This window comes from Myxine glutinosa, chromosome 13 (assembly GCF_964187855.1).
Source record: "Myxine glutinosa chromosome 13, kmMyxGlut1.1, whole genome shotgun sequence".
Classification (NCBI taxonomy): Eukaryota; Metazoa; Chordata; class Myxini; order Myxiniformes; family Myxinidae; genus Myxine; species Myxine glutinosa.
In genome coordinates this window covers 98,372,550-98,386,030 of record NC_136273.1, presented here as the reverse complement: position 1 = coordinate 98,386,030, position 13,481 = coordinate 98,372,550, and the positions used below count along the sequence as shown (strand labels likewise).

Genomic DNA, 13,481 nt, shown 5'->3' with positions numbered 1-13,481 from the left:
CTAACTTGTATACAAGAAAGACGGGGGAGGTGAAAAACGAAAATCGTTAAAATGTGCCGCCCGTCCCCAGGGCTCCACAGCCAACTTCGCTACCATGGCCTACAGTCACACAGCCAAATGGCCCAAGCTGTTTTCATCGTAATTCGCGATGCCATCTATAATCTACATCTATCCCGATGTTTCGCAGGCAGGGCAATTCATGAACGTGTGTGCCATGCCTTGGATGGACGTTACATTTGTTGGTGGACGTTAAAGATCCGACGGTGTCCTTCGTCAAGAGTAGGCGAGCTATCGCCGGCACCGTGGCCAAATTACAAATTACCCTGCCCTAAGCGGCAGAAAGCACTGCATCAGCGGCACAGCCGTGCCCTTAGCCAATGATGTTACCCCACGGCATTGCGATACACATGGACAAAGAAGAAGAAGAAAAAAGTGTAATGACATCTTCAACAGACCTTGTCTGCATATGATACACACAAGTTCCTCGATTAGTAATTCTACACACATGAAAACATGCAGGACAATAAAACGAGGAGATTTTTTTCACACATTTCTTTTGAACGGCGCTAAGTTGATAATAACCGAGTCAATCTTAAGGTGTGCGTGAATCGGTGCGTCTTACACTGCTGTGCTATTTGATTCGATGAGTCTTCTTGGTGTAAATGCAAATCCTCGACGAGCCCACAGAGTTGGGACAGTGACCAGACCAAGACCCAGCACCAGCACAATGAACACAAGAAGCACACGAGTGGTAACAGCCTGTTCAAACAGTGCGACGGCAACATCATTAGCAATAGAACATTCTTCCACCGTTTAATTTTGTCATCTATCCACAATCCAAAAATTTTTTCCTTCGCAGACAGCTCACCTCAGCCATGGAAAGCTGGAAAGAATGTTCCAAACCTCTCAGATGAGAGACGAGTTCAGCGACATCACTCTTCAGCCTCGCAAGAGCTTGGTTCTGCCTCCCATCCTGTGAAGAATGCTTGAGCTTTTTCAAAAAGTACATTTTATCGAAATCCTTCATTATTCATAAAACATATACTTCCCCGTGATTAAAGAAAATCATAATAATGATGGATGGACTTTTCCCTCCCTTCCCATGCCTCCGCCCCCCAATCCCTCACCCTCCCACAGATCTCCCGATGTCCCTGTTCTCAAATGTTGTACTTGCGTGCTTCCCTCTCTCTCCCCATCTTGTCTCCCGCTCCCTTTATCTTAAGTCTTATGTGTCAGTTTGTCTTTTTGTGATTAATGTTCGCTCTTTCACGAGCCTCGATTCTGTATACAAAAAAGGAAAAAAAAGAAAAAGAAAAAAAAAAGTGATTCTTCACCATTGAGTGATATGGTCAAAATCGATACATAGCGAGATATCTCAAAACGTTGTGGACGGATTTGGACAAAACTTGGTGGAGAGATTGGGTGTCTGATAAGGACGAATCGATTCGATTTTGGTGAAGAATCCGGATCTTCACCAAAATCTAATCATTTCGTCGTCCTCACATGCACTACCTCTCTACGAAATTTCGTCCGAATGCGTCCATAACTTTTTGAGATATCTTGTTCACAGACAGACAAACAAACAGTCAGCCAGACAGACAGACAGAGGTGAAAACATAACCTCTATCCACCTTTGGTGGCGGAGGTAATAACAGGCAGTTATTATGAAGGTCTCCATGGTAACAAGTGTTATAATTCTTGCATTATAATGAGAAGGTAATAATAATAATAATAATAATAATAATAATAATACATTTATTTTATATAGCGCTTTTCAAGAAGCCCAAAGACGCTTTGACAGAGTACAAAAAACAAGTGCAAAAAGGCAAAAATCAACAGGTAAATAATCAAAGCAAGAGGAAGGAGAAGAGATAGTCAGGGGTTAAATGTTGAATGCAGTGTTGAACAGGTGGGTCTTGAGTGATGTTTTGAATGTGGTGAGTGAGGAGGAGTCTCTGATGGTTTAAGGTAGTGAGTTCCAGAGTGTGGGAGCGGCGATGGAGAAGGCCCTGTCCCCCCAGGATCTGAGTTTGGGCCGGTTGGGGGGGGACAGGAGGTTGGCAGCAGCAGAGCGTAGGGTGCGGGTGGGAGTGTGTCTGGGGAGGAGGTCAGTCAGGTAGGATGGGGCCAGGTTATGGAGGGCTTTGTAGGTCAGGAGGAGGATTTTGTACTGGATTCTCTGGGAGATGGGGAGCCAGTGGAGCTTGTGAAGGACGGGGGTGATGTGGTCCCGGGCCCGGGAGTGGGTGAGTAGACGGGCAGCGGAGTTCTGAATGTATTGAAGTTTATTGATGATATTTGAGGGTGAACCACAGAGGAGGCTGTTGCAGTAGTCCAGACGGGAAGTGATGAAGGCATGGATGAGGGTTTCTGCAGCTGTGGAGGAGAGGGATGGACGGAGACGGGCAATGTTTTTCATATGAAAGAAGGCTGTCTTGGTGATCTGTTTTGTGTGTTTGTCGAAGGAGAGGGTTTGGTCAAAGATGATGCCAAGATTCCGGATGTGAGGGGAGGTGGATACTGGGAAACCGTCGATGTTGAGGGTGAAGTTGTGGGTGGATTTGGTGAGCGTTTTTGGGCCAATAATGATTATTTCGGATTTATCACAGTTTAGTTTGAGGAAGTTGATTTGAAGCCAGGATTTTATTTCAGTGATGCAGTTTGTCAGGATAGAGTGGGTGGCGGTGGAAATTGACTTGGCGGAAATGAAAACCTGGATGTCATCGGCAAAGCAGTGGAATTGGAGACCATGACGACGGATTAAGTGACCAAGGGGGAACAGGTACAGGATGAAAAGGAGGGGGCCAATAACTGAACCCTGGGGGACACCTTGGGGGAGGGGAGCGGTGGGGGATTTGCAGTTATTGATGGAGATGAACTGGTGCCTGTCGGAGAGGTATGATTTGATCCAAGAAAGGGCAGTGCCAGTGATGTTAAAGGTGGTTTCAAGTCGGGTAAGGAGGATGATGTGATTGATGGTGTCAAAGGCAGCGCTGAGGTCGAGAAGGATGAGAATGTTGAGGTTACCGGCGTCGGAGGAGAGGAGAAGGTCGTTGGTGATTTTGAGGAGTGCAGTTTCCGTACTGTGGTTGAGGCGGAATCCGGATTGGAATGTTTCATACAGGTTATTGGCAGAGAGGTGATGTTTGAGTTGAGTGGCTACAGCACATTCCAAAACTTTTGACAGAAAGGGTAGGTTGGAGATGGGTCTGAAGTTGTTTAGGGTGTCAGGGTTGAGTCCAGGTTTTTTCAGAATGGGGGTGACAGCAGCGATTTTGAGGGAAGGTGGGACGATGCCTGTAGACAGGGAGGAGTTTATCTTTGCAGTGATAAGTGGAGAGAGAGAGCAGGAAGGCAAGCCTTAACAAAGCTGGAGGGGATGGGGTCCAGAGTGCAGGTGGCAGTTTTCATTCCTATGAGGAGTTCAGAGAGGTCAGTCGGGGAGACTGGGGAAAACTGAGATAGGGGTTGGCAGGATAAGGGGGGGCAGATAGTTTGAGGGGGAGCAGGTGAGGTGGTGGTTAAGCTGCTGTAGATGTTGTCTATCTTGCTTTGGAAGAACTAGGGCATGCCCGTACTATATCTATATCTAAAATTATATCCCCCCCCTCTATTTACATGAAATGGTTTGGTCCAAAGCGAACGGCTTGCGAGTGGTGACAATCCCCCCCCTCTATTTACATGCAATGGTTTGGTCCAAAGCGAACGGCTTCCGGAGTTTGGTAAAGAAATCGCCATCGCGTGCACAAACGCGCAGGAAAGCGAATGAATCGCAAATTCGTTTTTATTAGTTGTAAAACATAGTTTAACGCCAACATAGTTTGCAAACGTGAAATAAATGAATACGCTCTCAAATGTGCCATCCGAGGCAGAGTGTGCCCGCCACGTTCGGCACACGCGATCGTTCGCTGCTCTCTGATTGGTTGAATCGTTTTTTGGACATAGCTCGGTAAGTAATTGTCCGATTAATATGAAACCTTGAAAAGGCACATCCTCGGGTCCCCAGCAATATACCTGGCAAGTTAAAAGTATATCGGACCCGTGGTTGTCGAGAAACAGCGGTCACAGACAAACGTACAGACGTACAGACAGACAGACAGAGATTACTGGAATTATAGATAGACTAGGGCATGCCCGTACTATATATATATCTAAAATTATATCCCCCCCCCTATTTACATGAAATGGTTTGGTCCAAAGCGAACGGCTTGCGAGTGGTGACAATCCCCCCCCCCCTCTATTTACATGCAATGGTTCGGTCCAAAGCGAACGGCTTCCGGAGTTTGGTAAAGAAATCGCCATCGCGACTCGCGTACACAAACGCGCAGGAAAGCGAATGAATCGCAAATTCGTTTTTATTAGTTGTAAAACATAATGCCCAATTATTCAATTAGCGCCAACGTATTTTGGCTGTTTGCAATTTAATCGCAAGGCAAAGTAGAAAGAGAAGAGGGAAAAAAAGAAAAGCCTTGCCTTGCTGCAAACAGCTGCTGCAAACAACAACAACAGGGAAGGCTGCACTGTCCGGAAGTTGGCATATCGCAGTTACGATTATTTTAGTGTTAATGGCCAATTATTCAATTAGCGCCAACGTATTTTGGCTGTTTGCAATTTAATCGCAAGGAAAAGTAGAAAGAGAAGAGGGAAAAAAAGAAAAGCCTTGCATTAACGCATTAACGCTTGCATTGCATTAACGGTTCGGCACACGTGATAGCTCGCTGCTCTCTGATTGGTTGAAGCGTTTTTTGGACATAGCTCGGTAGGTACTTGTCCGATTAATTTCAAACCTTGAAAAGGCACATCCTCGGGTCCCCAGCAATATACCTGGCAAGTTTCAAGTATATCGGACCCGTGGTTGTCGAGAAACAGCGGTCACAGACAAACACACAGACACACAGACACACAGACAGACACACAGAGATTACTGGAATTATAGATAGATGAAAGGAAAGAAATGCAATTGTCGACTATGAATGACTGGGTGGTGGTATCCAGGGGGCTGAGGAGTTTGTTTATTGTGGAGAAGAGTGCTTTTGGGTTTCCGGAGCCAGAGTGGATTATTTGAGAGTAGTAGGTGGAGCGGGCGTGGGGGAGGGCATCTTTGTAGTGCTGCAGGTGGTCTTTGTAGGCTTGGGAGTGGATTGTGAGACCTGTTTTATCACGGAGTCTTTCAAGTTGGCGGGCACGGGTTTTCATCAGGCGGAGTTCAGGGGTAAACCAGGGAGCAGAATGGGTGAAGGAAACCGTTTTGGTTTTTATAGGCGCAATCTGGTCGAGGCGAGGAGAGAGTGTGGTTGTAGTAGTCAGTGAGGTCAGAGGGGCTGTGCAAATGAACGAAGGGAGAGGTGGACATCTTTTCGGAGAGGGAAGATGAGAATGAGGTCGGTGAAAGAGAGTTTAGCTTACGGAAGTTGATTATGCGTTTTTGCCTTGGTGCTGGGGTGGGAATGTTGATGGTCATAGTGATGGCTAAGTGATCGGAGAGGGTGAGGTCAGAGCCAGAGAGATGGTGTAGATTTAGTCCAATAGAACAGACAAGGTCCAGAATGTGACCACGGTTATGGGTGGGAAAGTTGACATGTTGAGTGAGGTTAAAGTAATTAAGAATATCAATGAAGTCAGCGGTTATTGTGGAGTCAGTGGAGTCCATGTGGATATTGAAATCACCTAGGAGGGGGGTTGAGGGTGGGAAGGAACAGAGCTGGGTCAGAAAGTAAGAGAAGTCAGACAGGAATGATGGGTGTGGTTTGGGAGGGTGGTAGACAACTGCCATGACTGACTATGTGTAACCAGAAAGTTTAAAAGCCAGGTGTTCAAATGATGGAGCAGATGAGATGGAGATGAGGCTGGTCTTGATGTCCTGTCGGTGTATTACAGCAATTCCACCACCTCGGCCCTCCGAGCGTGGTTTATTGATGTATGAGTAACCATTGGGTGTAGTGAGGTTGAGTGAGAGGTAGTCCAGAGGTTGTTGCCAGGTTTCAGTCAGACAGAGAAAGTCCAGTTTATTGTCCAGAATGAAGTCGTTCAAGATGTGGTTTTTAACGATACGTTCAAGATAGGTAAACTAGGAATAGGCTGGACCATGCCTGCCAATCAGCCTGGCGGGGGCAAGGCCGTGGCGACAATTCCCCCAGGGTCAACCACAACTAAATGGTCAATGATGTACAACAGGTCAATAAAAATGACGTACAACAGAAAACCACTTTTAAAAACAAGTGTGGTTAAAGGTGGAACAATACGTACAGTCCGCCAAACATTGTTGCCAGATGTACGATAATTAAGGATATTGTGGGGGATACCCCATAGAGGTGTTCGTAATTCACTAGCACGGGACCAGTGGGACTATTAACGGTCTGGGCGTGGCATGCGCTCTGTTGTTGGAGCCACGCCCCTTTAAGAGGATCGGGCAGAAGTCATGGGGGATATAAAAAGACATGAGTTACGGTCGGGTTTTAGTTCTGTTGAAATAAAGGAGCCTTGAACAGGTCAATACGTTTTTACCCTCTCGTTGTCCGCAACTCCTAAATTGGTGACCCCATCTTGCTCTTGGACGTTTTCGGAGCTTTGAACAAACATGGCGACAAGCGCAGTTTCGATCAAACTGCCGGAGTTTTGGGAACGACAGGCTGCCGTTTGGTTCGCACAAGCTGAGGCCCAATTCGCCATTCGGAGCATTTCTGCTGACGACACGAAGTATTATTATGTCGTCTCTGCGCTCAGCGGCTCCACGGCGACCAGGGTGGTGAGCTTTCTCCAGGATCCTCCAGAGGGCCAAAGGTACGAGACGTTAAAGGTGCTGCTACTCGATACCTTCGAACTCACTGAGGCCGAGCGTGCCCGTCAGCTCCTTTCTCTACCCAGTCTGGGCGACTCCAAGCCGTCAGAGCTGATGGACCACATGTTGTCTCTCCTGGGCAGCCATCGGCCATGTTTTCTCTTCAAGGAGCTGTTCCTGCAGCAGCTGCCAGGACAGGTACGGACAGCCTTGGCCAACTCATCTGTTAAGGATTTCCGCGCCCTGGCCAGGGAAGCAGATAGGTTTTTCTCCGCCAAACAGCAATACAGTGTGGCTGCATGGGGCCTCGCCCCTGCCAGACAGAAATGCAGTGTGGCTGCATGGGACCCCGGCCCCGTCGAGCCTACGCCGTTGGCGGGCACCGTTGTGGCTGCCACGACGGCCCAGGTGCTGCTACTCGATACCTTCGAACTCACTGAGGCCGAGCGTGCCCGTCAGCTCCTTTCTCTACCCAGTCTGGGCGACTCCAAGCCGTCAGAGCTGATGGACCACATGTTGTCTCTCCTGGGCAGCCATCGGCCATGTTTTCTCTTCAAGGAGCTGTTCCTGCAGCAGCTGCCAGGAAGTGCACGCCATTCGCCATTCGGAGCATTTCTGCTGACGACACGAAGTATTATTATGTCGTCTCTGCGCTCAGCGGCTCCACGGCGACCAGGGTGGTGAGCTTTCTCCAGGATCCTCCAGAGGGCCAAAGGTACGAGACGTTAAAGGTGCTGCTACTCGATACCTTCGAACTCACTGAGGCCGAGCGTGCCCGTCAGCTCCTTTCTCTACCCAGTCTGGGCGACTCCAAGCCGTCAGAGCTGCCGGAAGTGGAAGCCCCCAGGAAGCCCCCAGGAAGCCCCCCGGAAGCCCCCAGGCTTGTGTTTTTACCTGCAGCCTCAGGGAGTCGGGAAACGGGGTGGCCGGCGCTCGTTAACTGCCATGAGCGTCGGCCATTCGGGCAGTTTGTTGTTCATTGCGGACACCGACTCCGGACGTCGTTTCCTCTGCGACACAGGTGCCCAGGTGAGCATTCTGCCTGCATCAGCATTGGACCAGGAGGCCGGGAGTCACGGCCCCGCCCTGGAAGACCTTCAGTCCTCATCTGCTGAGCTCGTCTATGGCCAGCCGCTGCGGGTTCCCGGGAGTTCATTCCTGACGCCACAAGCCCCTGGTCCGCTGCCCGTCAGCGGTCAGTTTTCCGGGAGAAGGCCAAGATGTTTGCACCGGTGCCCACATCTCAACATAGTTTGCCTCAGGCCCACGTCCCGCCGGATCTACGTACAGTGGAGTACGTCTTTGTTCGCCATGACGCACACCGGGGGCCGCTTCGGCCGCCTTATGACGGGCCTTTCCGCGTTCTGGAGGCCTGGGACAAGTCCTTCGTGGTCGACATCGGCGGCAAACCGGACCACCTTTCGGTGGACCGCCTCAAGCCAGCTCACTTGGGCCTAGACCAGCCCCCTCGGTTAGCCCAACCCCCACGGCCGGGCCGTCCCCCATCGGGTCGGCCCCCGATTCGCCCACCTACCGCCAAGCCTCTAACAGTCCCTTCTCGGGTCATCAGGGGTCCTTTTGTGCCGGGTGGTTAAGGCCCCCCAACAACTGACATTGCCCGTGCGAGTGAATTCTGGGGGGGCGCATGTGGGGGATACCCCATTACCCCATAGAGGTGTTCGTAATTCACTAACACGGGACCAGTGGGACTATTGACGGTATGGGCGTGGCGTGCGCTTGGTTGTGGGAGCCACGCCCCTTTAAGAGGATCGGGCAGAAGTCATGGGTGATATAAAAGGACAGGAGTTCCAGTCGGCTTTTAGTTCTTTGGAAATAAAGGAGCCTTGAACAAGTCAAGAAGTTTTTAACCTCTCGTTGTCCGCAACTCCTACAATATATATATATATATATATTGTTGCGGATATGAGGATTGAGTTTTTTTTGATTGTGTTGTATTGTATACCAATTGTTGTGAATATTGCTTTAGTCTGGACCCTCCTGCCTCCAGTGTTGTATAAAGGTCAAAGGGCGTTCCGGTAGTTAATTGCATAAAGCATACATTGAAGGACACTATAATACCCTTGTTCAGTAGCTTATATCCTTATTATGTGTGTTAGGGTAAGGCTGTGTCTCCCATTAATTTAAATACTCCATTGCACCAAGTGAAATAAGAGTAGACCCCCTTTCATTTCATTTCAATGGCCAACTGCATTTTGGGCGGTTTTCTTCAACCACCATTGGCCACGAGGCAAGGTTGGGGAAGAAAGGCGTGCCCGCCCGTCGTCATCAAGGGCGGAGCCAGAGGGTCACGCGACCAACCAGGGCCGAGGTGAGCACACCGATGGGCGTGGCCTGAAGGCCGGCGGCTTGAATTGCCCTAAGGCTCTATAAAGGCGCGCGCGGAAGAAGCAAGGGAGTGGTCGGTGGAGAGAAGTGCGCCAAGGAGTGATGAGAAGGAGGCCAAGTGAGAAGTGCAAAGAAAGGGTTGCGAGAAGTGCGAAACCAGAAGTGCGCCAGAGACGGCAGAGGAGTCCAAGTCCAGAAGTGCAAAGAAAGAGTTCTGCAGAGAGCCGCTTCAACCAGCCGCGTGAAGCCCTAACGTGGCAGCGAGTGACCCTGCCGGTGTGCGGTGTAAAGGCTAAAGCCGAATACAAGGAGCTGCCGGCTCCTCGCTTCCCGCCCGGAGTGGACCTGCTCGTTGTGCCCTGTGATTCCACCTGCTCATCCCTCCAAACGATTCCTGCCTTTCCATCCTTCTTGTGTATGTGAGTTTGTTCTGTTTGTTCTGTCCTGGGTATTAATTAAGCCTGTTTAGATAAGCTAGCGATTTTCACTGTGTCTCTAATATCTTCTGTATATTATTTTCTTATCTTTCCTTCTCCTTGCTTTTTTTGAACCTGTAAATAGCAAATAAATTATATTCGTATTTCCAACCTTTTTGTCTGCTTCTTCTTCACATCCGTGTCGCCTTAGTCTTTTCCCTATTGAATATCTGTGGCGCGATCCGGCCAACGTTCGGGAATCGGGTTAGTCGGGGTAACTGTACGACCGCGGGGCCATCCGCTCGGCAAACACAACATCTTATCCGCGGGCCGTAACAATATATATATATATATATATATATATATATATATATATATATATATATATATATATACATATATATGTATGTATGTATATATATATATATATATATATATATATATATATATATATATATATATATATATATATACATATATATGTATATATATATACATATATATGTATGTATGTATATATATATATATATATATATATATATATATATATATATATATATATATATATATATATATATATATATATATATATATATATATACATAGTGCCTTCAGAAAGTATTCACACCCCTTGAATTTTTTTGGTGTGCTACAGCATGAATTTACACATTTTGGGGTGTTAGTGTGAATTTAAGGTGGATTAAATTGATATATTTTTTATCATTTATCTGCACATCATCTATCTATAATTCCAGTAATCTCTGTCTGTCTGTCTGTACGTCTGTACGTTTGTTTGTTTGTCTGTGACCGCTGTTTCTCGACAACCACGGGTCCGATATACTTTTAACTTGCCAGGTATATTGCTGGGGACCCGAGGATGTGCCTTTTCAAGGTTTCATATTAATCGGACAATTACTTACCGAGCTATGTCCAAAAAACGATTCAACCAATCAGAGAGCAGCGAACGATCGCGTGTGCCGAACGTGGCGGGCATACTCTGCCTCGGATGGCACATTTGAGAGCGTATTCATTTATTTCACGTTTGCAAACTATGTTGGCGTTAAACTATGTTTTAATAAAGTTTTAAAACTAATAAAAACGAATTTGCGATTCATTCGCTTTCCTGCGCGTTTGTGCACGCGATGGCGATTGCTTTACCAAACTCCGGAAGCCGTTCGCTTTGGACCAAACCATTTCATGTAAATAGAGGGGGGGGATTGTCACCACTCGCAAGCCGTTCGCTTTGGACCAAACCATTTCATGTAAATAGAGGGGGGGGATATAATTTTAGATATCTATCTATAATTCCAGTAATCTCTGTCTGTCTGTCTGTACGTCTGTACGTTTGTCTGTGACCGCTGTTTCTCGACAACCACGGGTCCGATATACTTTTAACTTGCCAGGTATATTGCTGGGGACCCGAGGATGTGCCTTTTCAAGGTTTCATATTAATCGGACAATTACTTACCGAGCTATGTCCAAAAAACGATTCAACCAATCAGAGAGCAGCGAACGATCGCGTGTGCCGAACGTGGCGGGCACACTCTGCCTCGGATGGCACATTTGAGAGCGTATTCATTTATTTCACGTTTGCAAACTATGTTGGCGTTAAACTATGTTTTACAACTAATAAAAACGAATTTGCGATTCATTCGCTTTCCTGCGCGTTTGTGCACGCGATGGCGATTTCTTTACCAAACTCCGGAAGCCGTTCGCTTTGGACCAAACCATTGCATGTAAATAGAGGGGGGGGATTGTCACCACTCGCAAGCCGTTCGCTTTGGACCAAACCATTTCATGTAAATAGAGGGGGGGGGATATAATTTTAGATATAGATATAGTACGGGCATGCCCTAGTACCTCATAATGTCAAAGTGGAATGTTTTTTCGAATTTTTTACAAAATAATTAAAATGAAAAGCTGAAATGTCTCCACTCAATAAGTATTCAACCCCTTTGCTATGACACTCCAAATTGAGCTCAGGTGCATCCAATTTCCTTTGATCATCCTTGAGATGTCTACAACTTGGTTGAAGTCCACCTGTGGCCAATTCAATTGATTGGACATGATTTATAAAGAAACACACCTGTATATATTAGGTCCCACAGGTGACAGTGCTTGTCAGAGCAGAAACTCGAATATAAAGTCCAAGGAACTGTCCGTAGGACTCCGAGATAGAATTGCGAGCTCTCCCAGCTCTTCCACCCCCAACCCCACCCCTCCTCCCCCCAAGCCCTCTCCCTCCCACAGATCTCCCGATGTCCCTCCTCTCAAATGTTGCACTTGTGTGCTTCCCCGCTCTCTCCCCATCTTGTCTCCCGTTCCCTTTATTTTGTCTTATGTGTCAGTTTGTTTTTTTTGTCATTAATGTTAGCTCTTACATGAGCCTCGAACTTGTATACCAAAAAATAAAATAATACATCATGACGTGTGTTCATGTGAAGGCTTCAAACCCTCTACCGTCATTATTGGGACAATGAAAGTTTACTTCAGGTATGAGATGCGTCGACCATTCATAGACATGCTCGAGGACAATGGTGATCACCTGACAGCAAACTAAAAAATGAATATGCTTGATGCCATGCACGTGTTGTCTGGGGCCTGGTCCATGGTCTCTTCAGAGACCATCATCAATCGTTGGAACAAGGAGGATTAAAACCTCAAGAGGAAGAGCTTGATGCAGCAGATGTTGATCCTCCTCCTGGAATGGCTGCAGAAGAGTTCCAAGCTTGGGCTGCCATCGACGATGAAATTCCGGTGATGCTTAAAGACGACAAAGAGGAAGATGAAGCGGTCTTGGAAGGAATTGTGCCTGAAATCAGCGGTATTAATGCATCGGGTCAGGATGCTGATGATGAAGCCACTGAAGAAGACAATGAGGAACTTGAAGGCAATCCTTGGAATTCTAAAATGCGGCCTTGTCTTCACCGTCTGCAAATCGGTTTTGAGAGTCGCAGGTTTGACAATATGGAAGGTTTTGAAAAATTTCAAGGTGGCGTCAGGGATCTTTTGAGGACACGGCCCATGGTCCAGACAGATATTCAGCGATTCATCAATATATATATAATTAGGCCACATGTGCTGTATTTTACAATCAGTGTTTGGTTTGTAATGTGCAGAAATACCGAAAATGAATGAATGAATGAATGATCGTTTTAAGGCCATTTTCCCCGCTAGTGCGGGGGTTAGAAGGAGGAAGAAATACCGAAAATGAATGAATGAATGAATGAATGATCGTTTTAAGGCCATTTTCCCCGCTAGAGCGGGGGTTAGAAGGAGGAGGCAGAAATACCGAAAATGAATGAATGAATGAATTATCGTTTTAAGGCCATTTTCCCCGCTAGAGCGGGGGTTAGAAGGAGGAAGAAATACCGAAAATGAATGAATGAATGAATGAATGATCGTTTTAAGGCCATTTTCCCCGCTAGTGCGGGGGTTAGGAGGAGGCAAAAATACCGAAAATGAATGAATGAATGAATGAATGATCGTTTTAAGGCCATTTTCCCCGCTAGAGCGGGGGTTAGAAGGAGGAGGCAGAAATACCGAAAATGAATGAATGAATGAATGATCGTTTTAAGGCCATTTTCCCCGCTAGAGCGGGGGTTAGAAGGAGGAGGCAGAAATACCGAAAATGAATGAATGAATGAATTATCGTTTTAAGGCCATTTTCCCCGCTAGAGCGGGGGTTAGAAGGAGGAAGAAATACCGAAAATGAATGAATGAATGAATGATCGTTTTAAGGCCATTTTCCCCGCTAGTGCGGGGGTTAGGAGGAGGCAAAAATACCGAAAATGAATGAATGAATGAATGAATGATCGTTTTAAGGCCATTTTCCCCGCTAGAGCGGGGGTTAGAAGGAGGAGGCAGAAATACCGAAAATGAATGAATGAATGAATGGAATGAATGATCGTTTTAAGGCCATTTTCCCCGCTAGAGCGGGG

At 47.0% G+C, this 13,481-nt stretch overlaps 1 protein-coding gene and 1 long non-coding RNA gene across 6 annotated transcripts in view; one reads left to right on the top strand and one right to left on the bottom strand.

Moving 5' to 3' along the window:
- Window positions 1-13,481, bottom strand: part of LOC137439138 (SUN domain-containing ossification factor) — a 115,221-nt gene that overhangs the window by 16,005 nt on the left and 85,735 nt on the right. For all 5 annotated transcript variants that reach the window (XM_068134856.2, XM_068134855.2, XM_068134859.2 and 2 more), the window contains 2 exons: window positions 869-973; window positions 623-759 (listed from right to left, as the gene is read on the bottom strand). In XM_068134856.2, the coding sequence (XP_067990957.2) occupies window positions 623-759; window positions 869-973 (242 nt within the window). The remainder of the gene's footprint in view (window positions 1-622; window positions 760-868; window positions 974-13,481) is intronic.
- The window catches only part of LOC144888724 (uncharacterized), a 338,047-nt gene that overhangs the window by 321,709 nt on the left and 2,857 nt on the right, over window positions 1-13,481 (top strand). The window lies entirely within an intron of this gene.